Source organism: Phoca vitulina, unplaced genomic scaffold, assembly GCF_004348235.1.
Source record: "Phoca vitulina isolate PV1807 unplaced genomic scaffold, GSC_HSeal_1.0 scaffold5, whole genome shotgun sequence".
In the NCBI taxonomy this organism is placed as follows: Eukaryota; Metazoa; Chordata; class Mammalia; order Carnivora; family Phocidae; genus Phoca; species Phoca vitulina.
The window spans coordinates 58,864,342-58,883,350 of NW_022589708.1; the positions used below are offsets into that span (position 1 = coordinate 58,864,342).

At 36.0% G+C, this 19,009-nt stretch overlaps 1 protein-coding gene across 1 annotated transcript in view; it reads right to left on the reverse strand.

Moving 5' to 3' along the window:
• KPNA3 (karyopherin subunit alpha 3) overlaps positions 1-19,009 on the reverse strand; it is a 108,087-nt gene that overhangs the window by 25,050 nt on the left and 64,028 nt on the right. Inside the window, exons 3-7 of the mRNA XM_032403071.1 lie at positions 4,720-4,809; positions 4,501-4,530; positions 4,359-4,411; positions 4,137-4,232; positions 790-875 (exon numbers count right to left, since the gene is read on the reverse strand). Coding sequence (XP_032258962.1) covers positions 790-875; positions 4,137-4,232; positions 4,359-4,411; positions 4,501-4,530; positions 4,720-4,809 — 355 coding nt within the window. The remainder of the gene's footprint in view (positions 1-789; positions 876-4,136; positions 4,233-4,358; positions 4,412-4,500; positions 4,531-4,719; positions 4,810-19,009) is intronic.

The window sequence follows — 19,009 nt, forward strand, 5'->3', positions numbered from 1 at the left end:
CATTTTACATTCCCACCAGCAATGTATGAGGGTTTCAACTGACCTCACATTTGTAATTTAACTAGTTTTATCACTTCTATAAAACAGAAGACCAGTATCACTTAGCAGTATCACAAATAGAAAGTAACCAAAAAATTAAAAATTCAAATAAAACATTGTTATTAAATTGTACCTACTAGTCTCCATTAAAAGCCCTAGTCTAAAACCTGCTACCTTTTTGTTACAATTAATATCTAACTGGGAACTTTCTCCTTTGAAATATCTGAAAGGGAGTGGTATTTTCACTAACTGATTCGGTGTAATTTATTGCTATATCATATACTACTTAAAATCATCTCCAGTGCCACCTAAAGCCAGTTAAGCATCTCACACATTAAGAGTACTTGATGACCTCTAATTTTTTCAAAGAGCTTTTTTTGTCAGTTTGGATCAACACACTAATCATAGTTAGCCCATCCTGAGGTGGGCAAAATTTTAAAAATGTATGTTACAAGTTAAAAGGCATAAGTTACTCAGCACATCAGAGGTACTACAAACTGAAAATTTAAAACCTGTTGTTAGGAGATAGTCCCTACCCCAAAACATAAAACTTTGTTCACTTTTTAGTAACCACATATTTAGTGATAGATTAATGATAGCTATGGGAAAGATATCAACCATCAAAAGTAACTCATAAAATTCACTAGTTTAAAATGTTTTAAGATAAAATTCAGTCTTTACAATAAAACTCCACTTCCTTGCCTCTATTTTTTAAAAATTCCCAGCAAGTAAGGATGTTAATTTACTTACTAGACTGTACAACAGCTTGAGTCTGTGCAGAAGTTCCTGATGCTATATTAGTTAACGCCCAAGCAGCTTCAAACTGTAATGAAGGACTGTAAAACACAAAGAAAGTCTTGAGACATATAACTTCCAGTTAAATTTATGACCCACAGACCTATATGGTTATCCTTTACCCTGTCCTTGAATTTCACCTTGTTATATCCAATTGCCTGATGGATATCTCCATCTGACTGTCTCACTGGCTTCCAAAGTCAGTCAATATAAACCTACTTGTTTCTGTCCACTGGTAGTCGCAACATTTAGCTAGTCATTATTTTCCTTGACTCCTTCCTCTCCCATAAATATCTAATCAAAAAGTCATGTTAATTTTACCCCCTAAATGTTTCTTATATTTATAGTATCACTCTTAAAATCACTGTACTAGTTGAGGCCCTCACCATTTCACTTGACTACTGCTACAGCCTCTAGACTGGTCTTAAAGCTGAGACCCCATCTGATCCACTACATCATCTGCTTCACATACTGGAGATATTACAAGTTTGTATAATTTTACTGAAAAGATGAGATCATTACAATTTAGAACTGTGATAAGAGCTCACAAAGAAAGTGAAAACTGAACTAGATTTTCAAAGACAGATAAAGAAAGAAAGGCACTAACAGCTGGAAATACAAATAAAAGTATCACGGGTGGGATAACCATGATGTGTACAGATGACAAGGAACAGATCAAGAGAGAGGAAGCTAAGAAAGTATGCAGAAATGTAACAGGGGATGAAATTGGAAAGGGTGGTTATCAAGTGTGGGTGTATGGTGGGGGGGTGGTGGTGAAGGGGAGTAGAACTCAAATCCCAAGCTTCAGAACTGGGAATTTATTCTATAGACATACTAAGTATAGAGGACTACTGAAAAGGAGAGTAAAGAAAATAATGTTGGAGTCCATGGTATGTAGAATGGATAAAAAAGGTTTAAGGCTGATGGAGAGACCTGTTAAAAGGAAATTATGCACATCAAGTTAGGATAGATGGGTGAAAGAATATAAGTTCCTTTAAACAGAATACCAAGGTGGGAGGGGGTGGTAGTGAGCAAAAACTGAGGAGAGCCAAAGGTCAGGGGCTTAGAACAAAGCTCTATAAATATCAAAGAAAGTAAGGTTGTTAGTAACGAGGTTAGAGAAACCCAAGAAGGAAAAGTATTTTAAGGAGAATAAATGTCAGAGATAGAAAAAGCAGTGAGGTCAAAAAGATGGGCCAGATAAGAAAATGGAGTAGCAGATAAGAACTATATGACGAATTTTGGCAAAAGCAGGGAATATTAGAGGCAGAGAAGAAGCAAGGGGACAATAAAATCAAAGATGATGAGTTTATGTTGTTCTTGGCTGGAAGAAGAAAGGGTTATTGGGTTATTATATTAAGCTAGTATAGGTAGCCTGGCAAAATATTGGAGAGATGAGAAAATGAGAAAACAGTGAGATATAAAAAAATAAAATTACAAAGCAGGGAGTGTTCTAAGATAACATTCGGAAAAAAAAAGAAAAAGAGAAGATGTAGAAAAATAATGAGTGTAATAATAAATGAGCATTTATTTTAAGTTTGATACTGTAGTGTTTTGTGTATATTATTTCCATTCCTCACAACCACCTAATTTTTATTGATGAAGTATCTGAGGCTCAAAAGTCACTTGGGTTTTGATCGATAGCAAACTCTAGATTTAAACCAACATCTATTTGGCTCCAAAGTCTATGGGCTTTTATATGATAACACAATTCCCCATGAAAAATCCATAAAGTCAAATCCAAACCACTGACAATTTTTTTTTAAGATTTATTTATTTATTTGTCAGAGAGAGAGCAAGAGAGCACAAGCAGGGGGAGCGGCAGGCAGAGGGAGAAGCAGGCTCCTTTGCCTAGCAAGGAGCAGGATGCGGGACTCCATCCCAGGACCCTGGGATCATGACCTGAGTCGAAGGCAGACGCTTAACCGACTGAGCCACCCAGGCACCCCGACAATTTTGTTTTTGCTTTGGGCGGTAGTTGTACAGGCCTGTATGTATTTTAGCATAATTTTTGTATATATGCTGTATTTCACAGACAGACAGACAGACACACACACACACACAAATGAGCCCAAAGGCTGGAATGTAAAGTAAAAAAAAGAGAAGGAGATCAAGGGAAAAAGGGGGTCCCTAAAGTAGAGATAGAATAGACTGTTTTTTAAACAGCTGAAATAAAATTTATTTTTACTTAATTACTTGTTACAGAAAATATACATGATTGAATAAAATAAGTGTTAAGCATTTTTGGAAAGATGGTCATAGCATACAATGAAAGCAGAAGGAAGAATTTTTAAATAATAAAAATCCTTTGTGGCAACATCTATATTTCACTATTTTATCTAGTCAACTGAAAACTCCTTGGACAACATTTAGCAAAATATACCAAATTTTAGTCTAAAGGCTCTCAAAAGCACAATCAGCATTTGTTTTAAAATATTTTGGAGTTCATGGGGCGCCTGGGTGGCTCAGTCAAGTTAAGCGTCTGTCTTTGGCTCGGGTCATGATCCCAGGGTCCTGGGATCGAGCCCTGTGTCGGGCTCCCTCCCCTCCCTCGGCCTGCCGCTCCCCCTGCTTATACTGTCAAATAAATAAATAAATAAAATATTTTAAAAAATAAAATTAAATAAATAAAATATTTTGGAGTTCAAACTTACGTTCTTCCCAGTTAATTCAAATTGATGAGGTTTAAGATACAGTACTCTGGGATATCTCTAAACATTAACAGAAATGGGACCACATCTCAAAAGATACAAAGTAGTGTTTTTCCCTTTCTATTCTGGAAAAGAATAACCTGATTTTTAATTTACCACAAATAAAAAGCATATTATTAGACAATTAATCATGGTTGGAGTTCTATTAAAGACTTTGAAGAAGATCAGTGGATCAGCTGGAGTATTCCCAGGGTAAGAGCCACTCAGTTCTGGAAATCATTCATGTTGACTCAGTCATGAGGTTAATCTATATATAGACTCATAAGCAAAGAGTGACTCAAACACTATTTGGGCTGTTTTAAAATATTATTCAAAACAAAAATAAAATAAAGACTATAAATATTTGAAGTAGGTTGGAATAGGCAATAAACAGAAGCTAAAATTTTCCTAGAAAATATACACATACTTCAAAAATTAAAAAAAAAAGTACTTTAGGTCTTCTGAATATGATCACAGAATTAGAAAATTACATAAAAATATATAGCAAATGAAAAACAGAATAAATGCAAAACCGAACTGAACCCATTAAATTATAATCCTAAATTTTCAGTTAACTGAAAAAAGTGAACAGAGACTCAAATCCATACTTACTTATCATCCCTTTCTAGACATTTGACTAGAATTGGTAAAATCCCAGATTTTATTAGGTCATCAATTGGTGGGTTTCTGTCACTGGATAATAGCTTTCTAGAAAAAGAAATATAAGAAATTAATTGCTATAATTTTCAAACTATGAACAGAAAAAACAATGTATTACTTCTAGACTACCAGCTAAGACACCTACAATAACTCTCTGGACAAATTAGTATTTACCTTGCAGCCTGAACAGCACTTAACTGGACCACTGGGTTATCACTTGTGGCATTCTGTAACACCAAATGTAAATTTAAGAAATTTTAAAAATATCAATTTCAAAACACTTCAAAATGAGAGTTATATTAAATTAATAACATACCTGCAATATAGCTTCTAGTGTTACATTTTGCTTAAAAGGAAAAAAAGACAGTTCAGGGAAGAGTTTTTTAAATAAAATTACATTTATTAAGTCTATTTACTAAAGTTATGAGTTAATATACATTAATTATCATTGTAAAACTGGTCTTAGATTACAAATGAAGTTCTCTGCTTATAATAAAAATTATAAAAAACACTTTATAACACCAAAGTAACTTACTGCTTTAAAATCAGCATCAACATCTGAATCTTCTAAACTTTCTTCTTGGGGAACATTTCTTTTTTTCAGTAAGTGTTCATCTCTTTTGTTCTGGATAAGGAGAACATGAATTAAATATACATACTACAAACCAATAACAGGCTACCTTCTAGATTTGGTAACAAAATTAACTGGTGACAGTACAGCTTTCACACACACACACACACACACACACACACACACACACACACACTATATTAAACAGCAATAGTTCTGACCAATATCATGCCTCCCAATCTTTAATAAAGATTCAAATTTGGGGATGCATTATTACTATAAAAATCTAGCAAATTTACATTTTTATGGTATGCTAGCTTTCATGTACTTACTAAAGCAAGAAGTCAGCTAGATTGGAAAGAGTTCAATGCTCAAATGTTAAGGTTTGTATGCTTGTTGGGAATGTGGGGAATGGGAATTCATTAGCATAAATGCCACCTACTTGCCATCATCTCAGATATAAACTCTTGCTATCTGGCTTTTACAAACAAAAATTCTCTACAAGCAAATATGGTTCTACATTTCATGGGATTTCAATTGTTTGTAATAGCAGCAACATGTGCCATTTCACATAATTTATCACTGGGTAAATCAATCTTCTTTTAAGTTTACAGTTTGTCTCATGGAACACTACATCAAAAACTAATGATGTACTGTATGGTGACTAACATAACATAATAAAAAAAAGTTTATAGTTTATCTATGGAATTAAGTCAAAATAAATTAGATAAAAGACTGAGTGATTTCTAGGGTGCCTGGGTGGCTCAGGTGGTTAAGCGTCTGCCTTCAACTCAGGTCATGATCTCAGGGTCCTGGGATCAAGTGCCATGTTGGGCTCCCTGCTCGGCAGGAAGCCTGCTTCTCCCTCTCCCTTTGCCCCCCCCCATGCTCACTCACACCTGTGCTCGCTCTCTCTTTCTGTCTCAAATAAATAAAAATCTTAAAAAAAAAAAAAGACTGATTTCTAAAATCCTTCTCAACTTACAATTTCAGAGGGTATACTATTTAGTCTTCAATACAATATTTACAGAAGTTTTTGATAATAGAAATTAACTGAAGAGGTATTAATATTGATGTTAAAATTCAGATCCAGTAGAAAGTTAAAACTGGAAATATATGTGTATCTGCAGTTTACTGGCTTATCTGCATTAACACCTATTTTTTGTCCTATGCAAAGCAAACATGTTTAAACAAACTGAGGCCTCTATATATATGCTAATCATTAGATTACCTACCAACCTGCACTTATATCACAGCATACTTCTTTAGCAACTACTCAATCAATTCTACATTATTTTTAAATTAATGCATCTCACAAATATTAAAATCCATGCATTGATATATTATAGTCTCAAGTGGCTCTCCACAAAATCCTTATTAATTTATAGTGGAAAAACTTGGCAGACAGCATCTTGACCAACCGACAAAGGTTATCATCATGAGTAAAGAACAAACCCATATTGTGTGCCTTCTGGTCTCATGCACTGAGAAAACAGTTATCACTTCTGTGGTAACAACAACCTGAGGAAAGTCAGACAAACCTAAATCTGCCATTCTATAAAAACTAGTCTGTCCTCTTCAAAAATGTAGTCATGAGAGATAAAGACTGAAGAACTGTCAGACTGAATGAGATTAAGGAAACATGACAAGTGCAATGTCTAATCCTGGATTGGATGTTGGATTTATAAAGGACATTTTTTATTAGGAACAACTAGCAAAATGAGTTAGGTCTATGAATTAGATGGTAGATATTTAGCCTGATAATTTGACAAATGCACTGTGGTTTACATAGGAAAGTATGTTTTTATGAAACATGAACTGACAAATTAAGGGTAATGGGGCATTATGCCTGCAACTTAACTGCTTCAAGAAAAAGTGTGTGTATGTGTGGGTATGTAAATCAGAGAGAGAGAGAGAGAGAGAGAATAAGGCAAATACAGAAAAAAGCTAACAAAGAAGCTGGGTACTGAGTAAAGAGTGCACAGTGGTTTTTGTACTAATGTAAATTTGAATTTCAAACTGCAAGTCTGAAATTGTTTCAAAACTGAAAAAAAATCTATGCATTGTACTTTGTGATTTGTAAAATGGTTAATCTTAAAATTTATTATATTTTAACATTTCCTGGAATTTATTTAAATGTTTCACTAAGGTTTATCCCATTCTATTTTTGAGTCTGAATAATCAAGCTTCCAAAGGCCTTTTAGGAATTGTACTCTCTCCATTCCTCCAACTCCCCCAGATATTTCAGGCATAAAAACAATACATAGCATAAATATAACTGAAACCTCCTATATACACAGATGCCCAATACAGGGATAGCATTTTATCCTAATATATGATGCTTGCGGTCTTTTTTTTGGGTAAGGAAGCTCATTTCTATTTCTAATTTGCGAAGATCTTTTTCTTTTCCTTTTTAGCCACAAATAGGTGCTTAATTTTATTAAATTGTGCTTCTTTTGCATCTATTGATATGGACATATAATTTTCCCCTTTTATCTGTAAATGTGGTAAATTAACTGATTTTTTAATGTTAAACTTAGAACCTTGCAATGTAAAAGTTACACATTTATAAGACCTGGGATAAACCTTTACTGCAAATTTTAAAAAGATACTCATTATTGTACTTAATTTGCTAACATTTGTTTGTGTTTTTTTTTACCTATGTTCATAAGTGAAACTGGCTTATAAGCACCTTCTCTCATGCTGTCTTGGTCTTATTCTCGATGTTATGGTTTTGCTAGCCTCATAAAATGGGTTGAGTAGTATTACCTCCTTACCTTCTCTAAAATCATTTAATAAGGCTGAAATTATCTGTTCTCTGAATGTTTGCTGGAGTTCTATCAGCAAGATTACCTTTTCTTTCTCACGGGGTTGGAAGAGGTTAAATGTCTTGTTACTGATATAATTTATTTTTAGATCTATTCAGGTTTTTCATTTCTTCTTGAGTTAGCTGGGTAAATTATTTTTTTTCCACTAGGAAATTGTTCATTTCAGCTAAGTTTTCAAATCTACTGGCATAAAACTGTTTATATTCAAATTGTGGTAGATTGTTTGCAAAAATGGCTATAATTCCCCTTCCCATATCTGTGCCTCTGGATAGTTTGGTCCTGCACTAATTCTAGATGTGGCTGTTTGACTTGCTTGGTAATGGAACATTAATCAAATGGACTTGAAAAGTTCTTACACATCTGAGAATGTCCTCTCTTGCTGCTCTTAAAATTCTAAAACCACCATGTGAACAACACTGTGCTAGCCTGGTGGAGGACAAGGCTATGTAGAAGACAACCAAGGTCTCATCCAAAAGCCAGGAACTTGTGTGAGACCATACAAAGATCATCCACAGATCACCAGCTGACCAGAGATGAATGAGGGAGCCCAGCAGAGATCAGCTGAACTGGCCCAGACCAGAAGAACCCCTCTGCCAACCCACAGAATTATTAGCTGAATAAAATGGCAATTGTTTTAAGCTACTTGGTTTTGGAGTGGTTTATTATGCAGCAAAAACTAAGTGATGTACTAATATTTTAAAACTTATGCTACAGATACATTAATATGCCTTTTAAATTCCTATTATTCTTTGTTCTGTATCTCTACTTGCTATAAATTTCTCTTGTGAAGTACATTTTTAACTGTATTCCACAGTTTCTGACATGTAATATTTTTCCTATTGTTCATTTCTAGGTAATGCTAATAGCCATTAAGATTTCTGTGATGCTCAAGGTATTCAGAAGTGCTTTATTTCTTTTTTTCACAATTATGAGATTTTCATAACTATCTTATTCCCCGACTTCTAATCTAATTGTATAGTGATCAGAGAATACAGTCTGTACAACACTGTGAAATTAATTGATATTTGCTTTATATCAGAATTTCCTGAACCTTCTCAGTCCACACTGTAGGCCAAAGGAAATACCTAAGTTTTCCTATTCAAGTAGTCAGGTCCAAATGACTTAATAGTCATTGGCAGGGGGTTGTGGGGCTGTGAGGAGTCGGGGGTTTTAGGGGCATATAAACTGAAAGAAAAAGAATCTCACTTCACTCTTAAACAAAATATGTGATTAAAAGGAATGCAGTGAGATCTATTTTTTAAATTGTGAACTACCTTAATACCTAATAGTTCTGTGGTATCTGAAAGACGTTAAATGTCACATTGTTTCTCTTAAAAATTTAGAATATCCCAAATATCCCTTTGGGTTCATCACGGAGCCCCGTGGCACCTCAGTGCACAGCTTGGAAATTATAGCTTTATACTATCACAAAACCATTTTTCATGGGGTTTTATATGTGTTTTTAAAATAACACTTGCAAATTAGGTTATTTAACTTCTCTTTCCCCTGTAAACTGGTGTGTTTATTAACGACAAGAAAATCTCCCACAGTGATTATGTATGTCTTTGACAAATTCTCCCTTGTAATTTTGTTCATTTTTGCTTTATATATATTTGGACATATATTATTAAGCGTATACAAGTTTAAAGTTATTGTAGCTGCATAGTAAATTGTTTCTTCTATCAAAAATTAAGTGATAACTCACAAATTTAAATTGACAGCATCCTAAAATAAGCCAAAAATATCCCAGGGCATGAAAATCATACTTTATTCTTAACAAAACAAGAACTATGTACAAGCCAAGGAAAGGTAATCCCTGAGCAGGTTTCTGGTGATCTAATTAATCATGTAATATTTATTTCTGTTCTTCACAATTATGAGATTTTCATAACTATCTTATTCCCAGACTTCTAATCTAATTGTATAGTGATCAGAGAATACAGTCTGTACAACACTGTGAAATTACTCATCAAAACCAGTAACTTAAACTGTCCCTTTACTTAACAACCTAGAGATTTTTACCCTCCTAGACACTGTACTTCAATAAATTCAGCATCTATAAAAGGTATCTCTTTCTTTTGTCAAGTGGGAGGAGAGTGCAGAAGATATGGAAACTAACCTAGTTTCAACACCTACTTTATCTACACGCACACACATAGAAATTAGATCCATTTCTAAAGTTCCTTTAAAAATCTATTATTAATCTTGGGGTGCCTGGGTGGCTCAGTTGTTAAGCGTCTGCCTTCAAGCTCAGGTCATGATCCCAGGGTCCTGGGATCGAGCCCCACATCGGGCTCCCTGTTCCGCGGAGAGCCTGCTTCTCCCTCTCCCACTCCCCCTGCTTGTGTTCCTGCTCTCGCTATCTCTCTCTGTCAAATAAATAAATAAAATCTTTAAAAAATAAAAATTAAAAAAAATAAAAATCTATTATTAACCTATTACCCAACTATGTATTTAATTCTTTTTAACTTTCTGTTTCCTATTAGGATTGAACCACATGGAATTAACACTTTGTAGGTTAATAAGGTTAATTATGGACAATTTCTAAGACTCAATCTAATATTTTTTGAGTTAAAAAATTCTGTATATCTGTCTCTATATAAAGTTCTTTTTTATTCCCAAATTTCTCTCTTCATCTTGAAAAAGTGGCTGAACATTCTATACCTAAATTTGTGGAATAAGTCAGCAATCACTTCTTAAACATGTTATGAAAAAAATAGATATTTATCAGCCCCATTTTGAACGTGACATAATTAAATTTGTTTTTATTGAGCAATATATTCATTGTGTTAAATCTTATCTAGTTTTAGTTCCTGTAAAATTAAAATCTCTTATTTCACAGATGAGTATGGGGATACAGAGAACCAGGCTAAATTAAATTATATATCTAGGAAATATCAGTTAAGATTTGAACCCCAGTTGTAGCTACAGAACTGTTTCTTAAATATATTCTACAACTTGCTTTTTTTTTTTTTTTAAGTAGCCCAACTCTGGTTGCATCTAAATGCTTCTAAAGAAGTAGAAAAAAGGGGCACCTGGGTGGCTCAGCTCCTTAAGCATCTGCCTTCGGCTCAGGTTATGATCTCAGGGCCCTGGGATCAAGCCCGGCTTCAAGTCGGGCTCCCTGCTCAGCAGGGAGTCTGCTTCTCCCTCTCCCTCTCTCTTTGTCCCTCCCCTTTGCTCATTCATACTCTCTCTCAAATAAATAAAATCTTAAAAAAAAGTAGAAAAAAATACTCAAAAGATAAGACCTTCCCCTCAATATTAACATTTATGAAATGATACTATCACTGTGTAGATATATGAATATTCACCCACAAGTTTTATATGTTATATTTACATTTTGGCCATTCTCCTCAATGTATTATACTTTGACTAAAAAATTTAAAAAAACCGGGGCACCTGGGTGGCTCAGTTGATTAAGCGACTGCCTTCGGCTCAGGTCATGATCCCAGAGTCCCGGGATCAAGTCCCGAATTAGGCTCCCTGCTTGGCAGGGAGTCTGCTTCTTCCTCTGACCCTACCCCCTCTTGTGCTTTCTCTCTCAAATAAAGTAATTAAATAAAATATTTTATTTATTTATTTATTTATTTATTTGACAGAGAGATAGAGAGCACAAGTAAGCAGAGAGGCAGGCAGACGGAGAGGGAGAAGCAGACTCTCCACTGAGCAGGGAGCCCGATGTGGGACTCGATCCCAGGACCCTGGGATCATGACCTGAGCCGAAGGCAGCCGCTTAACCGACTGAGCCACCCAGGCGCCCCTTAAATAAAATCTTTTAAAAAATTAAAAAAAAAAACCAAAACACTATTGGTTCATCAATCATGTAAAAATTTGACAACAGAAATTATTCTTCCTGAAGGATCACTTAACTAACCTTATCAAATGGCTGCTTTATTTTGGATTCTTCCTTACTAATTTAAGGTTTTACATATGATCATTTCAATAGACGCAGAAAAAGTATTTGACAAAATACAACACCCATCTGTGATAAGAACCCTGAACAAAGTAGGTTTATAGGGAACATACCTCAACATAATAAAGTCCATATATGAAAAATACACAACTACATCCTTAACGAAAAAACTGAGAGCTTCTTCCCTAAGGTAAGAAACAAGACAGGGATGTCCACTCTTACCACTTTTATTCAACATAGTACTGCAAGTCCTAGCCTCAGCAATCAGACAACAAAAAGAAATAAAAGGTGGTGCGCCTGGGTGGCTCAGTCAGTTAAGCATCCAACTCTTGATTTTGACTCAGGTCATAATCTCAGGGTTCTGAGATTAAACCCAGCTCTGGCATGGAGTCTGCTTAAGGTTCTCTCCCTCTCCCCCCACTCCCTCTCTTTAAAAAGGGCATCCAAATTGGTAAGGAAGTAAAACCTTCACTCTTTACAGATGACATGATACTCTATATAGAAAACCTGACTCTACCAAAAAACTGCTAGAACTGATAAACTCAGTAAAGTTGCAGAATACAAAATCAATATACAGAAATCTGTTACATTTCTATTACCAATAATGAAGCAGCAGAAAGAGAAATTAAGGAAACAATATCATTTACAACTGCACCCAAAATAAAAAGATACCTAAAAGATACCTAGGAATAAACCTAATCAAAGAGGTGAAAGAACTGTACTCTGAAAACTATAAAACACTGATGAGAGAAATTGAAGATGACACAAAGAAATGGAAACACATTCCATGCTCAAGGATTAGAAGAACAAATGTTGTGAAAATGTCTATACTACCCAAAGCAATCTACACATTTAATGCAATCCCTTTTACAATATCAATAGCATTTTTCACACAACTAGAACAAACAATTCTAAAATTTGTATGGAACCACAGAAGACCCCGAGTAGTGAAAGCAATCTCAAAAAAGCAAAGCAAAGCTGGAGGCATCAATATTCTAGACTTCAAGCTATATTAAAAAGCTGTAGTAATTAAAACACTATGGTACTGGCACAAAAATAGAAACATGGATCAATTGAACAGAATAGAAAACCCAGAAATAAACTCACAACTATATGGTCAATTAATCTTTGACAAAGCAGAAAAGAATATCCAATGGGAAAAGGACAGTCTCTTCAACAAATGGCGCTGGGAAAACTGGACAGCAACATGCAAATGAAAGAAACTGGATCACTTTCTTATACCATATATAAAAATAAATTAAAAATGGGTTAAAGACCTAAATGTGAGACCTGAAACCATAAAAATCCTAGAAGAGAGCACAGGCAGTAAGCTCTGACATTGGCTATAGCAACCTTTTTCTAGATATATTTCCTGAGGCAAGGGAAACAAAAGCAAAAATAAACTATTGGTACTACATCAAAATAAAAAGCTTCTGCACAGTGAAGAAGGTAAGAAGATGATCATCAAGACTAAAAGGCAATCTACGGAATGGGAGAAGATATTTGCATATGGCCTATCTGATAAACGATTAGTATCCAAAGAACTTATAAAACTCAACACCCTCAAAATAAATAAATAAAAAATGACAGAAGACATGAACAGACAGAAGACATACAGATGGCCAACAGACACATGAAAAGATGCCTACCATCACTGATCATCAGGGAAATGCAAATCAAAACTGCAATGAGATATCACCTCACATCTGTCAGAATGGCTTAAATCAAAAACACAAGAAACAACAAGTGTTGGCGAGGATGTGGAAAAAAAGGAACCCTCTTACACTGTTGGTGGGAAGGCAAACTGGTGCAGCCACTCTGGAAAACAATATGGAGGTTCCTCAGAAAGTTAAAAGTAGGTCTACCCTATGATCTAGCAATCACACTACTGGGTATTTACTCAAAGAATATCAAAACACTAATTCAAAGGAATACCTACGCCCCTACGTTTATTGCAGTATTATTTACAATAGCCAGGATATGGAAGCAGCCCAAGTGTCCACTGACTGATAAATGGATAAAGAAGATGTGGCTCAGTCGAGTTGAGTGTCTGACTCTTGATTTCAACTCAGGTCATGATCTCAGGGTCATGAGATTGAGCCCCATGTCGGGCTCCACAGTCAGCATGGAGTTTGCCTGGGATTCTTTCTTTCTCTCTGTCCCTTTCCCCACTCACACACTCTCTTGCTCACTCACTCAAAATAAATAAATAAAATCTTTTAAAAAGAGAACCTGGGCTAGGGATTTTTGCATTATTTCTTATAACTGCATTCACATTGATAATTGTCTCAATCATAACTTCAATTAATAAAACCTTGATCAATCAAAACTTCTATTAATGAAACCCTGAATTAGCTTCTTCTTAAGTTTTTATTTTAATTCCAGTTACTTAACATAGTGTTATATTACTTTCAGGTGTGCAATATAGTGATTCAACACTTCCATACAACACCCGGTGCTCATCACAATAGGTGCACTCCTTAATCCCCATCACCTATTTAAACCAATCCCCCAACCCCTCCCCTTGGTAACCATCAGTTTGTTCTCTATAATTAAGGTTTGTTTCCTGATTTATTTCTTTTTTTCCCCTTTGCTCACTTGTTTTATTCCTTAAATTGCATATATGAGTGAAATCATAATTGTATTTGTCTTTCTCTGACTTACTTTGCTTAGCCTAATACTCTACCTCCATTCATGTCATTGCAAATGGGAAGATTTCATTCTTTTTTATGGCTGAATAATATTCCATTGTATATATAAACCACATCTTTTTTTAAAAAACGATTTTATTTATTTATTTAAGACACAGAGAGAAAGAGAGAGAGCACAAGTGCATGTGAGCATGAGCAGGGGGAAGGGACAGAATCAGACTCCCTGCTGAGCAGGGAGCCAATGCAGGGCTCAATCCCAGGACCACCTGAGTGGAAGGCAGACGCTTAACCAACTGAGCCACCCTGGTACTCCTAGCCCAGATTCCCTTAATTAACATTTTGCCAAACTATAGTATAACATCACAACCAAGACATTGACACTGATACAACCCACCGATCTTATTCAGAATTCCTGTCTTACTTGCATTCACTGTATGAAAGTTTGTATGTATTAATTCTATACAATTTTATCACCAGCAGAGGTTCATGTATCCATCATTATAGTCAAAATACAGAACAGTTCCAAAAACGGAAGATGCCCTTCTGTTGCCCTTTTATAAGCAACCTCTGCCTCTCCTCCCTGTCCCTATATCTAACCCCTGCAACGACTAATCTGTCCTTCATTTCTAAAATTTTATCATTTCAAAAATATTATATAAATAGAATCACCCAGTATATAATCTTTTTGTGATGGGCGTTCCTTTGCCCAGCATAATTCCCTAGAAATTCACATAAGTTGCTGCTTCTATCAATAGTTTATTCCTTTTAACTGCTGAGTGGTATTTCATGGCAAAGACATACCAAAGATTAACCAATTACCCTTTATTTACTTATTTATTTATTTTAAAGATTTTATTTATTTGACAGAGAGAGACACAGCGGGAGAGGGAACACAAGCAGGGGGAGTGGGAGAGGGAGAAGCAGGCTTCCTGCGGAGCAGGGAGCCTGATGCGGGGCTCGATCCCAGGACCCTGGGCTCATGACCTGAGCCAAAGGCAGACGCTTAATGACTGAGCCACCCAGGCGCCCCTAACCAATTATCCCTTAAAGACATCTGGATTGTTCCCAGGTTTTGGCTATTACAAAATAAAGTTGTTACAAACATTCATGTACAGATTTTGTATGAACACCAGTTCTCATATCTCTGGGATAAATGAGTAGGGGTATAACCAGTAGGCTGTATAGTACCAACATGTTTTCCAGAGTGATTGTACCATTCCACATTCCCATCAGCAACGTATGAGTGATCCAATTTCTTTACATCCTCACTAGCATTTCATGTTGTCACTATTTTTTATTTTAGCCATTCTAATACATGCTTAGTTGGTTTTAATCCATATTTCTTTGATGACTAATAATGTATTAATAATCATAATTACAATAAGTGCCATGTGTGTATCTCCTTCAATGAAATGTCTCTTCTCATTCTTGCCCATTTTTTTAATTAGGGTTTTTTTTTGTTTTGTTTTTTACTGTTAACCTTTAAGAGTTCATTATATATACTAGATACTAGTCCTGTATTGGATATGTGGTTTTCATCTTAGCTCTAGCTTGTATTTTCATCCTCTTCATACGAGATTTCACAGAATAAAAATTTTTAATTTATTAAGGTCCAACTTTCGTTTTATGGATTATGCTTTTGCAGTCAACTTTAAGAACCATCTGCCTGGCTCTGGATCCTGAAAATATTCCTCCATTTTTTTCCCTAAAAGTTTCATACTTTTTTTTTTTAATTTTATTATGTTATCAGTTAGTCACCATACAATACATCATTAGTTTTTGATGTGGTGATCCACGATTCATTGTTTTCGTATGACACCCAGCTCCATGCAGTATGCGCCCTCCTTAATACCCATCACTGGGCTAACCAATCCTGCCTCCCCCCTCCCCTCTAAAACCCTGTTTGTTTCTCAAAGTCCATAGTCTCTCATGGTTCATCTCTCCCTCCAATTCCCCCCCCCCATTTTTCCCTTCCTTCTCCTAGTGTCCTCCATGCTATTCCTTATGTTCCACAAATAAGTGAAACCATATGATAATTGTCTTTCTCTGCTTGACTTATTTCACTTAACATAATCTCCACCAGCCCCATCCATGTTGATGTAAAAGTTGGGTATTCATCCTTTCTGATGGCTGAGTAATATTCCACTGTATATATGGACCACATCTTCTTTATCCATTCATCTGTTGAAGGGGGTCTCGCCTCTTTCCACAGTTTGGCTATTGCGGACATTGCTGCTATGAACATTGGGGTGCATATGGCCCTTCTTTTCACTACATCTGTGTCTTTGGGGTAAATACCCAGTGCAATTGCTGGGTCATAGGGTAGCTCTATTCTTAAATTTTTGAGGAACTTCCACACTGTTTTCCAAAGTGGCTGTACCAACTTGCATTCCCACCAACAGTGTAAGAGGGTTCCCCTTTCTCCACAACCTCTCCAACATTTGTTGTTTCTTTCCCTGTCCATTTTTGCCATTCTAACTGGTGTAAGGTGGTATCTCAGTGTGGTTTTGATTTGGATTTCCCTGATGGCTAATGATGATGAACATTTTTTCATGTGTCTGTTAGCCATTTGTATGTCTTCTTCAGAGAAGTGTCTGTTCATATCTTCTGCCCACTCTTTGACTTGATTATTTGTTTTTTGGGTGTTGAGTTTGAGAAGTTCTTTATAGATCTTGGATACCAGCCCTTTATCTGTAGTGTCATTTGCAAATATCTTCTCCCATTCTGTGGGTTGCCTCGATGTTTTGTTGACTGTTTCCTTTGCTTTGCCGAAACTTTTTATCTTGATGAAGTCCCAAAAGTTCATTTTTGCTTTTGTTTCACTAGCTTTTGGAGATGTATCTTGAAAGAAGTTGCTGTGGCCGATGTCAAAGAGGTTACTGACTATGTTCTCCTCCAGGATTTGGATGGATTCCTGTCTCACATTGAGGTCTTTCATCCACTTTGAGTTTATCTTTGTGAATGGTGTTAGAGAATGGTCGAGTTTCATTCTTCTGCATGTGGCTGTCCAATTTTCCCAGCACCATTTATTGAAGAGACTGTTTTTTTTCCATTGCATGTTTTTTCCTGCTTTGCCAAAGATTATTTGACCATAGAGTTGAGGGTCCGTATCTGGGCTCTCTATTCTGTTCCATTGGTCTGTATGTCTGTTTTTGTGCCAGTATCATGCTGTCTTGGTGATCACAGCTTTGTAATATAGCTTGAAATCGGGCAATGTGATGCCCCCAGCTTTGTTTTTCTTTTTCAACATTTCCTTGGCAATTCGGAGTCTTTTCTGATTCCATACAAATTTTAGGATTGTTTGTTCCAGCACTTTGAAAAATGTCATTGGAATTTTGATCAGGATGGCATTGAAGGTATAGATTGCTCTGGGTAGCATAGACATTTTAACAATGTTTATTCTTCCGATCCATGAGCATGGAATATTTTTCCATCTTTTTGTGTCTTCTTCAATTTCTTTCATGAGTGTTTTGTAGTTCCTAGAGTATAGATCCTTTACCTCTTTGGTTAGGTCTATTCCGAGGTATCTTATGGTTTTTTGGTGCTATTGTAAATGGAATCGTTTCTCTAATTTCTCTTTCTACAGTTGCGTTGTTAGTGTATAAGAAAGCAACTGTTTTCTGTGCATTGATTTTGTATCCTGCCACATGACTGAATTGCTGTATGAGGTCTAGTAATTTGGGGGTGGAGTCTTTTGGGTTTTCCACATAAAGTATCATGTCGTCTGCAAAAAGAGAGAGTTTGACTTCTTCTTTGCCAATTTGAATACCTTTTATTTCTTTTTGTTGTCTGATTGCTATTGCTAGGACTTCTAGTACTATGTTGAACAATAGTGGCGAGAGTGGGCATCCTTGACGTGTTCCTGATCTTAAGGGAAAGGCTCTCAGCTTTTCCCCATTGAGGATGATATTCACTGTGGGTTTTTCATAGATGGATTTTATGAACTTGAGGAATGTTCCCTCTATTCCTATACTCTGAAGAGTTTTAATCAGGAAAGGATGCTGTATTTTGTCAAATGCTTTTTCTGCATCAATTGAGAGGACCATATGGTTCTTCTCCCTCCTCTTATTAATGTGTTTTATCACATTGATTGATTTGCGAATGTTGAACCACACTTGCATCCCGGGGATAAATCCCACTTGGTCGTGGTGGATGATCCTTTTAATGTATTGTTGGATCCTATTAGCTAGGATTTTGTTGAGGATTTTGGAATCCATATTCATCAGGGATATCGGTCTGAAATTCTCCTTTTTGATGGGGTCTTTGCCTGGTTTGGGGATTAAGGTAATGCTGGCCTCATAGAATGAGTTTGGAAGTTTTCCTTCTGTTTCTATTTTTTGAAACAACTTCAGTAGAATAGGTATTATCTCTTCTTTGAATGTTTGGTAGAATTCCCCAGGGAATCCATCAGGCCCTGGACTCTTGTTTTTTGGGAGGTTTTTGATCACTGCTTCAATCTCGCTACTGGTTATTGGCCTATTCAGGTTGTCAATTTCTTTCTGTTTCAGTCTTGGCAGCTTATAGGTTTCCAGGAAGGCCTCCATTTCATCCAGATTGCTCGGTTTATTGGCATATTGTTGTTGATAATAATTTCTTTTTTTTTTTTTAAAGGCTTTATTTATTTATTTGACAGAGAGATACAAAGCGAGAGAAGGAACACAAGCAGGGGGAGTGGGAGAGGGAGAAGCAGGCTTCCCGCCGAGCAGGGAACCCGATGCGGGGCTCAATCCCAGGACCCTGGGATCCTGACCTGAGCCGAAGGCAGACGCTCAATGACTGAGCCACCAAGGCGCCCCGTTGATAATAATTTCTAATAATTGTTTCTATTTCCTTGGTGTTAGTTGTGATCTCTCCCCTTT